At 43.1% G+C, this 17,738-nt stretch overlaps 1 protein-coding gene across 10 annotated transcripts in view; it reads right to left on the bottom strand.

Annotated features, from left to right (window-relative positions):
* Nucleotides 1–17,738, bottom strand: part of rbfox3a (RNA binding fox-1 homolog 3a) — a 589,353-nt gene that overhangs the window by 217,203 nt on the left and 354,412 nt on the right. For 9 of the 10 annotated variants that reach the window (XM_026177478.1, XM_026177476.1, XM_026177480.1 and 6 more), the window contains one exon: nt 14,814–14,935. In XM_026177478.1, coding sequence (XP_026033263.1) covers nt 14,814–14,935 — 122 coding nt within the window. Of the gene's footprint in view, nt 1–5,430; nt 7,017–14,813; nt 14,936–17,738 lie in introns of those variants that run through there. The other variant, XM_026177483.1, reaches the window with a different exon arrangement.

Consider the following 17,738-nt stretch of genomic DNA (forward strand, 5'->3'; position numbering starts at 1 on the left):
GTGACACCACAGAGCAGAAAACTTTAAGCAACAATGTTACTACCTGTGCTTCTTTAATATTATTCATTCTTTTAACAAAATCTGGTAAAAAAAAAAAAGTGTTTGCCACACATGTGATGTATGAGTGAATAAATCTGTTTATATATTCACCAGTGTTACAGCATCATCCACCTCTTTACAAAGACACAACTATGAAGAGCAGACACACAGTGAAGACACTACAGAGTGGACACTGGCAGCGTGTTGTCCACGTGTGGTTATTACACAGATGATGGTCAGTGCCTTGTGGACACAGAGGCTTTCAAACAGAGACACAGACACAGACACACACAGACACACACACACACACACTGCAGCCCTTCTAACAATCCAGGACAACTGCACTATGTCCATTTACTCATGACTGTGCTAAATGAACAGTGAAGCCCACTGCGGTATAATATTAGTTGTGGAGATGACGCTTATGAAGCATGTTTGTAAAGGATTAAAGGAGGGAGCACACGGGAGAAGCTGCTCACCAAATTGTATTATAATAAACTATTGTGTGTGTGTGTGTGTGAGCGAGTGTGTGTGTGTGTGTGTTCATCTGGCTAATACTGCCTGCACTCCTTTGTGTCACCCCAGAAAAGCTGGAAGAAGTGATGGTGAGAGGAGGCCTGTGCTTCCCATATGGAAAAGATATTTATAACTCTTATAAAGTTTGTATCTGTCTGTGTGAAACTTGTATGAAAAGCACTCAAGAGTGAAAACAGATATAAGATCCCTTGAAAAATTATATAAATGAAACTTGTATGTTTTGGATACTTACTAAAACAGTATATGAAAGTAATGAGAAAGTGGCCACTTTCATGAGTAAATCATATAAGCCTGATATATGATTCACTATATGAAGTAGGCCACATCTGATGCAAGTCTTTTATAAGTTTTTACTATTTCTTTTCCATATGGAATTACATAACTGTACATTACATTCAGACCTCTGTCACACAGGTCTACAGACCAGCTGGTGACCTCCTGGTGACCTCCTGCTGTAACCAGGAAGCACTAAAGACTATAACTGAAACCTGCATGTTCACTGCCTCTGCATAAAGGACTCACTAAAGACACTTAACCATCTCACAAACTAGTTTGTTTATTAATAATAAACACAGTATTCCTTAATCTTACTCAGTCCATGTTTTCTAATCACTGCAAAAATGTTAGCATCAATCACACCTCAGTGCAGCCTGTCACTTTTGTACACCACCACATATATGTGCACACATACAACACTGAGTGTCCCCTTCTGTGGAGTCCCCCAGGGCTCCACCCTTGGACACCTTCTATTGTCTTTATATATGTGACCTGTTTTCAGTGACTCTTCTAACTATGCAAATGATGCCCAGCTGTACTTTTCTGTTCAAGGAAAACAACCTGAACAGCCATTACGAACTGGATGTATTCAGATTTTACAGCACAACCTTACACCCTAAAGCCATCATGCTGATGAGGTTATAGCAACTAAATTGGTAACAGCCTAACAGGTCAGCTGTGGTTTGTTTTAAGCTAATTTCTATAGGTTCTTTTCCCCTTTGTCTCTCATTATTTTGGACCACAGTTGATCTCTATTTGTGCAAAATGAAAGTGACCGTGTGGATGATTATGTATGTTGGAACAGGTACACTTATCTTTAATGTGTGGCTTTTATTCAAACTATGTGGCAGTTTGTAACTTTGTGTTTTGAAAAATTCTATTCATGATCATGGTGTTAACAACAATCAGCAATTAGCCTCCAAGGTTTCAGGGCTGTATCTTAAACACGAGCCAGCAGAACAATGAGAGGCTGTCACAAATTCTGCTGAAAGCAAAAAGAAGTGAAAGGAGGAAGGAGGAATTTATTTCATCGATGCTTCTTAGGAGAAAAAAGGAAACTTTTTAAAAACTATCCATTTTGTGCTGCTGTCTGTGATTTATAGTAACTATGACTGAGTGAAAATCAGAAATAACGGCTTTAAGGAAGGTTATAGGTCATTTTAGTGGCTCCTTAAACAAAACCTGTTCTAAAGCCTCTCTAAAGTATAACAGTGGTCAGCCTGAGACACACAGTTTTATATAAAAGACTGATGTAAAGTGGACTACACTTTCATCAGTGTTTCTCAAAGTCAGTGTGAAGCATTTCAAAAACAGTCTGCAGCAGGCCCTTTGTCACACGTCTTTAATACGTGCCATATAACCGTAGTCAAAATAAATGGAAACATCGGAAAGCTGCTGACGAACAAAATAATAATCATATAGAAATTACAATATTTAAAGTTGAGTATAAAATTACTATATGTGGTACATAATGGGATATTATGCAAACCCACATATAATATTACTTATAAATGGTCATAGACAATGCATGCAGGTTCAGCCGTTTACTGCCAGCTGTGCACATGTCAGTGCTGCTCTTACATTGAGCTGCTCTCAGAAAACGCCTGTCAGCATGTTTCTGTGCTGTCGCTTGCTCTTTACTCTTCGCCTCATAAACAAAGGTGCAGAACAGAGTAGACTCCTGCTCTCTCTCTAAAATAAAGCATGAATTAACCCTGCAGAGTAGAAGTGGATCTAAGCCCAGCTCAAAGGAAATGTACAGCGCAGGGTTGGACCACGCTTTGTCCCAAACGCCTTCGACCCACAGTAAAGCGAAAGGGATCAAAGTGGGGACGAGCAGCAGAAGATGGGTTTAAAGATGTGATCTCAGGTCCTCATTTCACTGTGTAGCACTCCAGCAGGCTTCCCTCTCTCTCTAACCCATGCAGCGCGCTGCTCGGCACACTCAATTATTTATTAGCTTACAGACGCACTGAGAGCAGTGAAGGGAGGAGGCAGCTGCACATCTCCCCTCTGCTTTAGACTGTTGCTCTCATCTTTCCATCCTCTGCTCTTCAAAAGTCACTATCCCTCCATCTGCATCGTTCTATGTAAAACATGAATAATTAACACTAATGAATCAGTGGTGCAAGCAAGAAGCCAAAGCAGCCTGGTCATTACCTTCGTCTTTCTTTCCCTTCTATTTCTCTAATAAGCACCTGGCTGCTGACTGACCCTCCAGCTGCTTCTTTTCTCTTTTCCATGAACCTTTTCATCAGTTCTGGATACTTGCTTTGTTTCCACTCTTCCAGCCTCTGATCGTTTCTCACATCCCTCACACCGGAGGTCTTTGTTCCCGCCTGTACTCTCCGGAGGGACAGATGGAGGAACTCTGTTACTGTTGTCATACTGGCATCAAGAAGATCACTGCAACCTCAGCACTGCGAGTGTGTGTATGTGTGAAACTACTGCAGTGTAGCTGGTTTGGAATATATTGTATTCAAAGTTGTTTAATGACACACTTGCAGCCATCTTTTGGTAAGCAGGTGTGCAGACAAGCAGGTGTGCTTGATAAACCTGCAGATCTGTGCACCATCATCAGTGATGACACTTTTGTGCATGTATGTGTCCACATGTGTAGCATGTTTGTGTCTGAGAGCAACAGGAGGAGAGTTGGTAGGCAGAGAGGATAAAGAGGAATAGCTGATGTCGACTGGACTGGTTGCTACACAGGCCCCACCCACAACCCCTTTGCTTCATGTGTTCACACAGTCTCCACTTTTCTGTGGCTCAGCAGAGAGAGGACAGACGGAGACAAAGACCAACAATAAGGACAGCATCACATCAGCACACCTCCGTCATGCGGCTCTTTCTCACTTTATATCTTGTTAGATGGAAACAGTTTGCAGCTGATCGCACTTGTTTCAAATCACAACTCTTAAAATAATGACTTTGTAACAAACCCAGTAGTTTCACACTAAACTAAGCCTGAGGGGGAGGGATGTCCAATGTTGAGTTTAAAGTTAAACCTTAAAAAATGCTTTAGAGGAACTCGTGTACATGTATTGGATCAATACGAGGCTCGTTTTTAAAATATACACGCCGACCATCAAACCAATCAGACGATCGAGCTGCTGGTTCTCCCAGAGCCTCCTGTAGGTCTGCAGTGCAACGAGCTTCTTCAGGCGAAGGTCAGTACACACTGCACTGCTGTGCTTCCAGCTCCGTCCGGAACGTCAATAAAAAGCCGGCTTTACACACTTTCAGCCAAAACTCCTCGACCTCCTGTATGGGCCCAGCTCCCATGACAGGCACTGCGCAAACACAGACTCACACTCATACAGTGTGATGGAGCAGCTTATCCACATAATGTTTAACCCAGAAAATGGCACATAGCTGAACCATGCCTCCAGATGAATAACACAGGTGCACTTTGAAATATTCTCAGTATGACTTTCTGCGCACATTTTTTATGAAATAACAGAAAAGGGTAAACAGACTGCAAAGTCAAGCAGGTGATCATTAGCCTGGGAGAAACTTTCTTGTACCTGCCTACATTAATTGCTTTCCAACTCACTGGTGACTCTGCAGTGTTTGGTTGGCTGTCAACATGCAGCAAGAAGGTTGTAGGTTTGAACCTCTGTGTGGGATTCATACGTCCTCCCTGTACCTGCACAGGTTTCCTTACAGTCCTCCCTCCATCCATAGATATTTATATGGGGCTATGTGAGTCAGATAAAAGCTCAAAGTGTTTGGGTAAAGGGTGCAAGTAATGCAAAAAGCTCTGAGTGGTCAGCAAGACTAGAAAAGTGCTACATAATGTCCATTTCTGTTCAAAGGGACAGTGTTACAGTGCTACAGTGCTACAGTGTTACAGTGTTACAGTGCTACAGTGTTACAGTGAACTAAAGGGAATAAGGAAAGCTGAGATGAGAGGCACAGTCTGTAAACTGTCATCAATGAAAGAAGAATGCAGTTTTTTTGCACTCATGTCATGTAATGTTGTCATTTTAAAAAGCAGTTGGCCATTGCTATCTTCTACTTCTGTGACATGTTTTTAATTTGCTTGTTGATTTTGTCCTGAAGTTACAAACTAACAGCAACAAATCAAAGTAAACCCTCACAGTTTGGGGACAAGTCTCCTCTGACAGACTCAAACTGTGAATCCAGCCTGGCAGCAGTAATAACAATAGTTGTGATTGGTCCTGCTCATCATATCAGTGATGCAAGTGTGCAGTAATCCACTACTGTGTACTCACAGAGTAGTCTGCAGACCTACTAATTCATCTCAAAGCAGACGTATACATGAAGAGCAACACTGTAACCTCACTGCTAATAACTGCAAAGCTTCACATTATCTCTGACAGGAAGAGAGAGCTGAGCTCTGTGGGCCAAGATGACAAAAACACATCAACTCCCACACACACCCAGAAACTCAACACGACATGTTTTATGTCATCACAAAAAGGATTCTCAGTCATTGTGTGTGTGTGTGTGTGTGTGTGTGTGTGTGTGTGTGTGTGTGTGTGTGTGTGTGTGTGTGTGTGTGTGGGGTCCCTCAGTAATGCTCAGGAGCCCTCACAGGGCCTAAGTACTCACCCAGAAATACATCATCATCTTCGCTGAGAGGGGATGAGAGAGGTTAGAAGATGAAGATGCACAAGGAAACCAGAGAGACCAGCGCTCTTCCTCTTTTTCTCTCTGTGTCTTGTGTGTTCGAGTGTTTTCAGTGTCTGCGCTGTTCTTCGTCGTCACTCAGTTTGTTTTTGCTGTTTGCTAAGTGTTCGCTGATGGCCTCTGTGTTTGCAGCAGTTAAAATCCTTTTCATGTGTTCCTCTGGCCCTGAACACAGTGGGTCTTCCTCTCTCTTGCTGCCTCTTTTTGCTTCTTAAAATTGCTGCAGAGCTTCTCCTCCCCCTGAACCTTTCCAAAAGTCCCCCTTTGCTTCTTTGCCGTAGGGAGAAGGAAAGAGAGAAATAGTGCTAAGGAGAGAGTACTGTGAGACGCCGTTACTCTACACTCTGTTATTTATTCTTCCTTTCACTTCTTTTCCGCCTGTCTCTTCTTCCTCTCCTTGTCCAACTTGAGCTTTCACTCAGTGCTCAGCTCTTCCTGCCTCCATCTTTCCCTGCGTTTCGCCGATGTTAACTATTCTCGTGTTCCACTTACACACAGTCAAACCTGCCTCCTCTCAGTCTGAGCACACGCTCGCCTCTTTTCTTCAAATGTCATTCCCAGTAGTTCCAGTTCAGCAGCTCTGCTCTAAGGGAACACCAGTCTGAGAGCCACTTTCTTTAACAGCGTTGGCGGGTGAAAAGCACTGGAACGAGTCGGGCTGGGAAAACCTGGAAGTCACCACGCTGTACAGCAGCGCAGAAGCTTTCAAGCAGGGAGGAAAAAAGGAAGAGAGAAAGAAGGAGAGCAGCTAAGAGGAGGGAGAAAGAGATGAACTGTGAAGGGACGCTGCTGTGGCAGATACACGCTGGGAGGTGGTGGATGGCGAGATGCTGCGTGGAAGTTGTGGGATAGCCGACGGACGTGCCGGAGCACAAATGACAAGGAAAGATGAGATTAGAAAGAAAGAAAAGGCAAAGATGCAAAGAGCTGTGAGGGAGGAAGACGGAGCAGCTTGGCAGCGTTTCCCTTTACGCGAAAGAGCCAGAGATAGCAGCTGGTTTTATTAAGGAGCACTGGGGAGGAAGAGGACGGGAGGTTCATCCATGATGTGTGTGGGGGGTCAGAGGCAAGACAGCCGTCACACAAGCTTAGAAGAAGAACCAGCATGAAGTGGAGCTGCTTCCTCTGCTTGTTGTTCTGTTGTTGCTTCTGTTTCTAGCGCTAACACGCTAACATGCCTCTGTGAATAGATGTGTGTGTGTGTGTGTGTGTGTGTGTGTGTGTGTGTGTGTGTGTGTGTGTGTGTGTGTGTGTGTGCACTTGCTGGCTTGGCTGAGCTGGGATTACTGCAGGCTGCATGCTGAAGCCGGGTGTTGCTGGATGTTTGCACCTTTGTAAAATCAGCTCATGTCACACACACCTGTGTCAGAATAATGCTGACTTTGCATCTGTATCATTCTGATATGTATTTTGTGTGTGTGTGTGTGTGTTAGACTGGGAAAGACAGGCAGAGCAGCAGATAGTGTGTGAGGGTGGGCAGGGCTAGATGTAGCCTGCCTCAGCACATTTCCCCCACCAACTCCCCCCCCCCCACACCACCACCAGTAAAGTCAATACACTTCTGAGGAAAGCACCATTTTAACCACCTACTGCCTGCAATGCTGCACTGCACACACGGCGAGCACCGGAAAGCTCTGCTTTCCTTCAGGCACAATGAGTGGGCTTCAGCCCGACGTCCCCTCAGCACAAAGTGTGTGTGATGTGTGACTGCGTCACTGTGCTAACAGCACAGGTAATATTCACAGCGCCCTGCCTCCTGCACCTCTCTGCACTGTGACTGAACTCAAACTGCCCCTCACACTTTCAGACCGAGAAACAGGAAAAAGGCTGCTTATGAATTATCCTCCTGTTATCACGACATATTAAAAAGAAAACAGCGACAACATTCACACCTAAGATAGACGTTACTGCAGGTTTCCATTACATACAGCTTTGCAACAATATGTTATATGGATGTTTAAAAATGAACAAAGACGAGTTTTGTATCAGAAAATGAAACGTTTCAATAATTTAAATCACAAATTCAGAAGTAAATGCAGGTGTGTAGGTTCAGCGCCCCATACAGTTATTACCAATAACTGTATGGGGCGCTGCAGGGGTCTCAAACTGAAATGAGCTGAGGGACACTTTAGTGTTCAAGTAGTACAAAACAAACAAGAAAACTCCCACAAACATTTCTGAAAATGTTGTGTTTGTTTTTTAAAATTTCAAATACTTTATAACAAGACAAAACTACAAACATGAACGCAGGTTTGATCTAACTGTATCTCCTCTCTGTCTGTCACACACGTGGCAGCACTGCTGCTGTCATTGTGTTTGTATTTAACAACATACAAATGCAAGTGACACATGAGTTTGTGAGTCTGTCACTGAGCTAACAGCCTCAGCATGTTTGTGCTCTCTGCTCATGTTGCCTTCATATTAAATCATTTAAGAACTCATTTGAACATTGCCCTCAACAACAAACAAATCCTCCCTAACAGCAACAGTCACGTCAAGCTGCATTAGACTTCACATCAATGTAGGGGTGACGCAGGCCGCGAATGGCCCCCGGGCCGCGAGCTTGAGACCCCTGATACAAACTAAAATGTTACCAATATGTTCAGAGAGATGATTTATGCACATTAGCTATTCTTCTCTCACTTCAAATGCAGCAGAGATTATTTCTGCGTCACACACGTTCGGTCCATATTCTTGTATGAAGTACTTTCAGCGTCGCTTTGCTTCCCATGTTTTTTTTATCCTGCCAAATTGTCCAAATCCTTTTATTATCAATCAAACGTTCCCACATTTAAAAATAAGACATTTCTATATTTACAGTAAATAAACGAGTGCTTCACCTCAACCGTCCATGAAGTCTTTATGATGAAAGTGCTGAGATGTGTCATAACGAGTGTACTTATACTCACACATAAAAAGCTATTTGTCCTAATACTTTGCTTTAAATGAGGCTGTTTGCACATCTGTACACATGACAGGTGTGTCAGTGCAAACTGACTGACAGCCACGACACCGGCTGCCTTCTTTTGCTTTTCTCCAGTAATACCATTCAAAAAACATCTTCCATTAACATTCTTCCTACTTGCCATACTTGAGATGCTGGATTTTAGAAACTCTATTTCCTGCTGGGACAGTGTGCAGGAACATCTCTGCTGCATATGGATTATACGTCCCCCATTCCTGCTGGGAGACACAGCTGACAGTGTTCGAGAACAGCAGGGATGAGGTCCTGTGGGACTTTGAGCTCCAGACAGACGAGCACCTGCTGGCCAACCAAGCACATACAGTGGGGCAAAAAAGTATTTAGTCAGCCACCAATTGTGCAAGTTCCCCCACCTAAAATGATGACAGAGGTCAGTAATTTGCACCAGAGGTACACTTCAACTGTGAGAGACAGAATGTGAAAAAAAAGAATCCATGAATCCACATGGTAGGATTTGTAAAGAATTTATTGGTAAATTAGGGTGGAAAATAAGTATTTGGTCACCTCAAACAAGGAAAATCTCTGGCTCTCACAGACCTGTAACGTCTTCTGTAAGAAGCTTTTCTGTCCCCCACTCGTTACCTGTATGAATGGCACCTGTTTGAACTCATCATCTGTATAAAAGACACCTGTCCACAGCCTCAAACAGTCAGACTCCAAACTCCGCCATGGCCAAGACCAAAGAGCTTTCGAAGGACACCAGGAAAAGTATTGTAGACCTGCACCAGACTGGGAAGAGTGAATCTACAATAGGCAAGCAGCTTGGTGTGAAAAAATCAACTGTGGGAGCAATCATCAGAAAATGGAAGACATACAAGACCACTGATAATCTCCCTCGATCTGGGGCTCCACGCAAGATCTCATCCCGTGGGGTCAAAATGATCATGAGAACGGTGAGCAAAGATCCCAGAACCACACGGGGGGACCTGGTGAATGACCTGCAGAGAGCTGGGACCAAAGTAACAAAGGTCACCATCAGTAACACACTACAACGGCAGGGAATCAAATCCCGCAGTGCCAGACGTGTTCCGCTGCTGAAGCCAGTGCATGTCCAGGCCCGTCTGAAGTTTGCCAGAGAGCACATGGATGATACAGCAGAGGATTGGGAGAATGTCATGTGGTCAGATGAAACCAAAGTAGAACTTTTTGGTATAAACTCAACTCGTCGTGTTTGGAGGACGAAGAATACTGAGTTGCATCCCAAGAACACCATACCTACTGTGAAGCCAAAACCTCCTTCCATCAGTGAGAACTTTGAAGATGAAACGAGGCTGGGTCTTCCAACATGACAATGATCCAAAACACACCGCCCGGGCAACAAAGGAGTGGCTCCGTAAGAAGCATTTGAAAGTCCTGGAGTGGCCTAGCCAGTCTCCAGACCTCAACCCCATAGAAAATCTGTGGCGGGAGTTGAAAGTCCGTGTTGCTCGGCGACAGCCCCAAAACATCACTGCTCTCGAGAAGATCTGCATGGAGGAATGGGCCAAAATACCAGCTACTGTGTGTGCAAACCTGGTAAAGACCTATAGTAAACGTTTGACCTCTGTTATTGCCAACAAAGGTTATGTTACAAAGTATTGAGTTGTATTTTTGTTATTGACCAAATACTTATTTTCCACCCTGATTTATGAATAAATTCTTTACAAATCCTACCATGTGGATTCATGGATTTTTTTTTCACATTCTGTCTCTCACAGTTGAAGTGTACCTCTGGTGCAAATTACTGACCTCTGTCATCATTTTAGGTGGGGGAACTTGCACAATCGGTGGCTGACTAAATACTTTTTTGCCCCACTGTATAGAGGTGTTTGACAAGAAAGTCTGCAGAGTACCAGAGAAGCACAACTCAGAGTAGAGCTGGTTAAGGTGGTGATCGGGTTAATATCAAAGTTTGTATTTAGGAAGTCCGTGAAATGTTTGACGGATATGAAAGCAGTTTGACTCAACACTCCAGCTGACACAGAGGTCATCCAGGCGACTGTGGACCATGGGGTGAGTAACCACGACCACCTCTGCACCACATCCGTCTAACATCTGTTTCAGCTCAGCTGAACATGTTTTTTAATCTGTATTTGTGACTGATTTCAAAAACGGGAGATTTAAAATATAATCATATGAAACAGATGTTATTGCTCACAGTCAATAACATGATATTATTATAAAATGTGTTAGATTTGTATTGTTGATTGTCATTTATGCTTAGAAATATTTACTTATATATGCTTAGAGTTTTGTAATTAGTTGTAGATTGGTAGAGGTTTTGATCCTTGATAGTCTGCAAACTTTGTGTGTATTAGACAGCACTTTGGGAGCATGAGAGGTCATACCGTGTCTTATTGTTTTATGGTAGGATTAATGTAGTTGCGTCTGTTCGAGTCTAAGTGCTCTTTGTTTAGATGAACTGCAGGACTTCCTCACCGTGTTATCTAGGATGAACCATCTAGGGTGAGGGGGAGGCTACCCTCTTCCTGACCAAGTATGTTTGACCCTTTGATCAGCAGGCTACACACACACACACACACACACACACACACACACACACACACACACACACAGGCAAGGTACTCTTTGTGTGTATGTAGACGTCATATGTTAATGAACTTATGCATATTCATGTAACCTCAATAAAAGAACAGTGGTACGGGAGAACGGACGAGAGCAACTGGGGTCAAGCGAAGGAACGGTGCCTGTCCGGTTCTCTCCCGTGCACGAGAAACATGAAGAAGCTTGCCTACTTGTGTCTTGCTTTGCAGTGTAATTATATTGCCTTCAACGTTCCAGCGGATGGGTTCAAGCTACAAACCTATCAAAATGTATAATAGAATTTGTTTTTATTGAAACAGTAAGACATTTGAAGTCAAACGAGTGTGTGTCTTAGAGCCTGTAATCCTGGAGCCTCCTCGTCCTGCTCGGAGTTCTAGTTTCAGGCTGCCTGCAGATGTCTGTCTAACCCACAGACTGACGTGTTGCCAGCTGCAGACACACAGGTATCTTTTACCTGGAAGAACTCAGCAGGTGACTTTGGCTCCACTACTGTTTGCTCTTTTTTCTGACTCTGACTGTGAATGCTGTCACAGCATTACATTAGTAAGAATGCTGTAGATTCTGTTGTTTCTTTGAGGTTATTTAATAGGTGAAAAACAACGTTGTACTAATAAATATACACTGGTTACTGTGTAACGACATTTTCCAACAAACTGATGTGTTCTCAAAAACTTCCATCAAAAACACAGAGGAGCTGGCAGAGGTTTGTGGAAGCTACCATGCTGCATCACCATCCTGAATATAGTGGCCACTCATGTTTTATGTCTCCAGAGATCTTTACCAAAGAAGGGAAACTGCAGTGGTCACAACATGACCAGCGTGTGGATAAAGTGACGTCCTCTTCCTTCTCATCTCAAGCCTCGTCTCTGACTCAGGTCTCTGACACACAAAAACCTGCATAAACATGATCGCGGTTACTTCTCGTCAGCAGAGTAGACGTGGGAAGCGTGACCTCCTGACTTGAGGAGCTGGCTAAAAGCTAACATTACTTAAGCTAACGTTAGGCCTGTGTTATATTTGCACATCACATGAGAGTTTCTTAGCTAAGACTACAACAACATTTATTTGAATTCAAATTTTAGGATCCGACATTCATGAATAATCTCTGGAATGATGCTACATTCCACAGATTATTCAGGAACTTTACTTCAGATTGGAGTTCTTATGTTGTACATCATCTTTTGCAGTAGTGATGGGATTTTCGGCTCCCAAATGGCTCTTCAGGTTGTTTTGTTGCTTTAATTAATTTATTATTAACAACAATATAAAATTATGCACAAAACGAATTACTAATGTAAAAAAACAACAACATGGTTTTATTTATATGTGTTTATATATAAATATATGCAGTGGCCCCTAGAGGCAAAACACGTACAAACTCCAAAACACATTTCTAGCATTAACTGAACTTCCAAAACAGAGCTACTAGATCACTTAAATTACACAATTGAAAGCATGTGTGTATTGTTTGTGTATTTCTACACAAGCACTCATATATTCAAATAATAAAAAAAAAAAAAGTTAATTTACCTGTTACTACCACACACCAAATCCGGTCATTGGTACTTCCTGGCTTGTGTAGCCACCAGGTAACAAAAGCTCAACACTGCCCCCTAGCGTCCTGGAGCACTTCTGTTGTGTTTTTACATTTTTTGAAGTTTGTACGTGCTTTGTCTGTAGGGGCCATCGTAAATATACTTTTATTTATTCACTGCACATAAAATGTAATAAATAAATCATATAATTGGATCAAGGACACATCTAAAACCTGCAGGACACCGGCCCTCGATGCCTGGAGTTCGATGCCTGTGTCTTAAATAATCAGGCCCCATCTTATCTTAATGACCTTGTAGTACCATATCACCCTATTAGAGCACTTCGCTCTCGCTCTGCAGGCCTACTTGTTGTTCCTAGAGTATTTAAAAGTAGAATGGGAGGCAGAGCCTTCAGTTTTCAGGCCCCTCTTCTGTGGAACCAGCTTCCAGTTTGGATTCAGGAGACAGACACTATCTCTACTTTCAAGATTAGGCTTCAAACTTTCCTTTTTGCTAAAGCATATAGTTAGGGCTGGACCAGGTGACCCTGAATCCTCCCTTAGTTATGCTGCAATAGACGTAGGATGCCGGGGGATTCCCATGATGCATTGAGTTTTTCCTTTCCAGTCACCTTTCTCACTCACTATGTGTTAACAGACCTCTCTGCATTGAATCATACCTGTTATTAACCTCTGTCTCTCTTCCACAGCATGTCTTTGGCCTGTCTTCCTTCTCTCACCCCAACCAATCACAGCAGATGGCCCCACCCCTCCCTGAGCCTGGTTCTGCCGGAGGTTTCTTCCTGTTAAAAAGGAGTTTTTCCTTCCCACTGTCGCCAAAGTGCTACAAGCAGTCGGCTACAAGCTAAGGTAAGCTAGTGAATCCATAAGCACACAGTAAATGAAAATGAAAAGTGTGTGACATGCTGGCAACAAATAACAACAAATAACTCTCAATCATGTTCTAACTATATCATGTACAGATGGTTACTATTAGGGCTGGGCGATATGGCCTAAAATCCATATTGCGATATAATTTGAAGCATGTGCGGTAACGATATATATCGCGATATATTCTTTTCTTCTGTATAACGTATTTTCCGCACTATAAGGACTTAAAATCCTTTAATTTTCTCAAAAATCAAAAGTGTGCCTTATGTATGAATTCTGGTTGTGCTTACTGACCTCGAACCAATTTTGGCTGCAGAAATCTGTTAAAATTTTTTTGATGGATTGTCAGAGCATTACGGCTATCGTAGTGAGGAGCTTCGCGGAGTAATCCGGTCCAAAACTCCGTCCGCTTCAGGTCCCAAAGTCAAACAAACACTGAGAGAAATGAGAATCATTTCTCCTCTCATCCGTTCGTATGGATTTCAAGCACCCGTAAGAACCCTGAAAATCATCAGCGTTGCTGCTTTAGCAGGTGTAACAATTAAGTTTAACATCCAGGCATCCATGAAAACAGAATTTATTAAATTTAACAAGAAAAGAAAGTGTACTTTCTTGATCCCCACGGGAAAATTCCTCTCTGCATTTAACCCATTCACGCAGTGAAGCAGTGGGCAGCCATTGGGCGCCCAGGGAGCAGTGTGTGGGGATGGCACCTTGCTTAGGGGTACCTCAGGGTAGCTGTTCAGGGGAATCGAACCCCCGACCTTCCGATCATGGGGCCACCACTCTACCTACTGAGCTATTCCTGCCCTTAGCTTGCTAGTTTCCACCTAAACATTTCATACCATGTTCTGACTGCCCTCAGGGGCAGGGATAGCATCTAGGGGATGGGCCAGGACAGAGCTGGCCCTCTTTACCCGTCTGTTAAGTCATTTCCTACCCTTCTATGTGCTGCTACCTCCCCAGGACACAACTGCAAAAGCCGTCTCGACGACATAATAGGTCCTCAGGAATTTCCCACACACCTCCAAAAGACCTTGAGCTGTGTAGCAGGTGGAGCTGACTTGAGACAACAAATTAATAAACAAGCTCAATCCAAAGAAAAGCTCCTGAAGGCCATGGAGCACCACACAGGCTCATCAAATGTCAACAACTGAGTGAAATCAAGGAGTGAGCTGTGTGTCTGTGTGTGTGTGTGTCTGTGTGTGTAATTATGTTAGAGGTTTTACAGCTGCTATGTAGTGAGTACATTTTGACACGTGGACTTCAAGTACAGATTCAAATAAGCAGGAGCAGCTCACAGTAAACAGGAAGAAGAAGAAAGATTAAACAGGAAGAGAAAAAAAAACTAACCAGTCTGGTGATGACGGGAAGCCCAAAGTGCCACAAGTGCTCGTTGAGTAGATCGCTGTACACCACGTTACCAAACAAAGCAATGGTTCCTGGTTTGCACAGACCACTTCCTGGCTTGGTTTCTGCAAAAGTGAAAGTCATTTCTTCTTATTCACGATATAAAGTCACTGATAACAATAATACTTAATGTGTTTCAAACAGTAAGAGGCTGGTAATAAAACAATCCCGAGACAGTATCCACATGTTTCCTGTTGTCTGTACCCCTCTACTCCTTCTTTACATCAGTCAGATCCAGCTCCTCCCCCTCTTGGACAACATGTGTCCATGCCATGTAATATGTGCCATACTGTTATTTTAAAGCATTTACAAACAAACTGCGTAAACAAACAAACAAACAAACAGAGCCAAAACAATAGTGTCTGCTAAATGCCAGGTTAGTCACAAACAGTACTTTTGTTCTTCACGTCCCATGGACTGGATTTATTTTGCGTCACTGACACCTGGATGTCTCCTGGTGAGTCCAGCCTTAGTCCGCGGGTCGTGGTGGAGATCGAGCCACTGAACTTTGCCCGTAAACAGTCGTCGCCTCCCGTCTCTTTCTGCTGCTTTGAATGAAACCTTTTCGAGTCACTCTCCTGCACTGCTGTGTGATAGTTCACCTTTCACCAACATTTAATAGGGACCTTTTAACTGACTTCTGTCTCTCGGGTGAAATTATGGTTAAATTGTTGGGACTTTAATATTCATGTTAGTTTGAAACCTCTGGTGAAGGAGATATAGTGGACTCTTAATCTATTTCAATCTGTAAGTGGTCCCACTCAGGAACATGGGCCCACTCTGGATCCTGTTTTAGCTTCTGGTTTATCTGATGTCAATGTGAAAATTGGTGATGCAGAGTTTTCAGATCTGTCGCCTCTAGATTTTAACTGGGAGCGTCGAACTAATAAAAGCATCTGACTGGAGGAGCGCAGAGTTCGAGTGGGAGGTGCAGGCTAAGCAGATCTGAAGTGTAACCTGAAGCCAAACCATGGAGAGCTTTAAGAGCAAATATTAAAACCTTTGAAAAGAGTACGAAGAATCACCACATGAGCTACAGCTTGGGCATAAGTGGCACTATTTTTCTGAGACATAATGTTTCCTTTCATTGTTATGCAAACAACTTTCAAGTGCATTTTCCACTGAAGCACTGGTGCATCCTCTGTCCAGCCTGTCCTTGACTGCATCATTGACATCAGGAGATTGCACTAAATCGGTTGAAGTTTAATGAGAATAAGGCAGAAGTCATGATGTTTATACCCAGTTGCACTAGCAGCCCCCCTGCATCGAGCGTCCCTTTCTGGCTCCATATGAGAAATCCATTAACTTAGCTGTGAAAACGGATCCTTCTCTACAGTTTCATCCTCATGTGAGTCCTGTGGGAAAATCCTGCTTTTTCCAGTTGAAGCAACTGTCAGAGTTCAAGCCTCCTCTGTCCAAACACAACATTGAAACATTACTTAGGTCTTCTTTTACCATCTGGTCCGTGTTTGTCTTTTATATTTGGTGTTGTTGTTTTTAAAGTGCACTAGAAGTGATAAATATGGTAAAAACATTCCTCTTTCATCATTTTACACTCCAACTCCTTTACATCATAAATGTTGGTCAAACTGTTTAGCAGTGTTCTTTAGCCCTGTATGCTCATCTGCATACAGGGCTGGACTGGGACAAAAAATCAGCCCGAGCATTTTGACTAGAGACTGGCCCACCATTATAGGAAAAATCATAAAGCCTTTGAATGCAAACAAACGCTGTTGTAACAGTGATGGACACTGTTCTGATGGTATATATGTATCAATCTATCAATAGTTTGTTGTAAGATTCAGATAATTATTTAATAAAAGTGAGACATTTTAAATGAGAATAAGAAAGTATTTTATTTGTGCCCCCCTCTCCCTGTTAATGCCCTCCCTGGCCCCCTGGCAACACTTTGCTAGACCCGCCCCTGCACAGTTACCAGCTGTCAGCTACCTAAAAAAGGATCCTGGTGTTATTTGTCTCTCAGAAACAGTTCATAACTTCCCTTCAACTCATTCATGTCACCTAAAAGGTAAACCTGTTTCTCCATCACCTGTTCAGCTCTGATGATTCAGTAAGGACGTCTCCTGGTTTCATCTTCATGTTTCCCTCTCTCCCTCATCCACCTGCTGTCCTCCACCACTTACTAATGTTACTGAATCTGTGGAAGCTCCGTGATAGCTACCACACAAACGAATAACGAGCCTATCTAAATCCCAGTAACGATTAACGTGTTCCTGATTTCGGCATAATAACTAGTTACCGTGCTTGTTACCACAATAATAACGTAGTTACTGTATTAGTCCCTGCACTGCTGTTTAGTAAGTGAACCTCCTCTGCTGAGAGTCACTTAGCCTGTTAACTCACAATAAACAGAGCAGTGAATGGTTTGTTTAGCACCCTGGTTTGCTGTCAGTCTCCCATCAAAGAAAACAAGTTAATCCAACAGCACGTGTGCAAACAACAAAAAGAAAGCTGCTAGCCTCTCAGCTTTTGTTAACAGGACACTTCACGGCAGGCACTGCTTACAACACAATATCACATATTTGTAATCCTGTAAAGCAAAGTTGTGTCTGGTCTGGTGTCTGGTTTGCTGTCTTCGTGGGGACATCCCATTAACATAACCCTAACATAACCTAATTGTAACCCTGACACTAAAACCACATTTTGAGTCTCAAAAATGCCTTCAACCCCATGGGATTTTGGTCCCCACCAAGATAGTGAGAACCTGTACACGCAGACACACACACACACACATGCACAAACACACACAAATGCACAGACACACACACACACACACACACTGCTGAGGCTGCAGGGATCTGGATGCCAGTCCAACAACAGTACGAGTTCCTCCGTGTGTCCCTGCAG

This window comes from Astatotilapia calliptera, chromosome 8 (assembly GCF_900246225.1).
Source record: "Astatotilapia calliptera chromosome 8, fAstCal1.2, whole genome shotgun sequence".
NCBI classification, from domain to species: Eukaryota; Metazoa; Chordata; class Actinopteri; order Cichliformes; family Cichlidae; genus Astatotilapia; species Astatotilapia calliptera.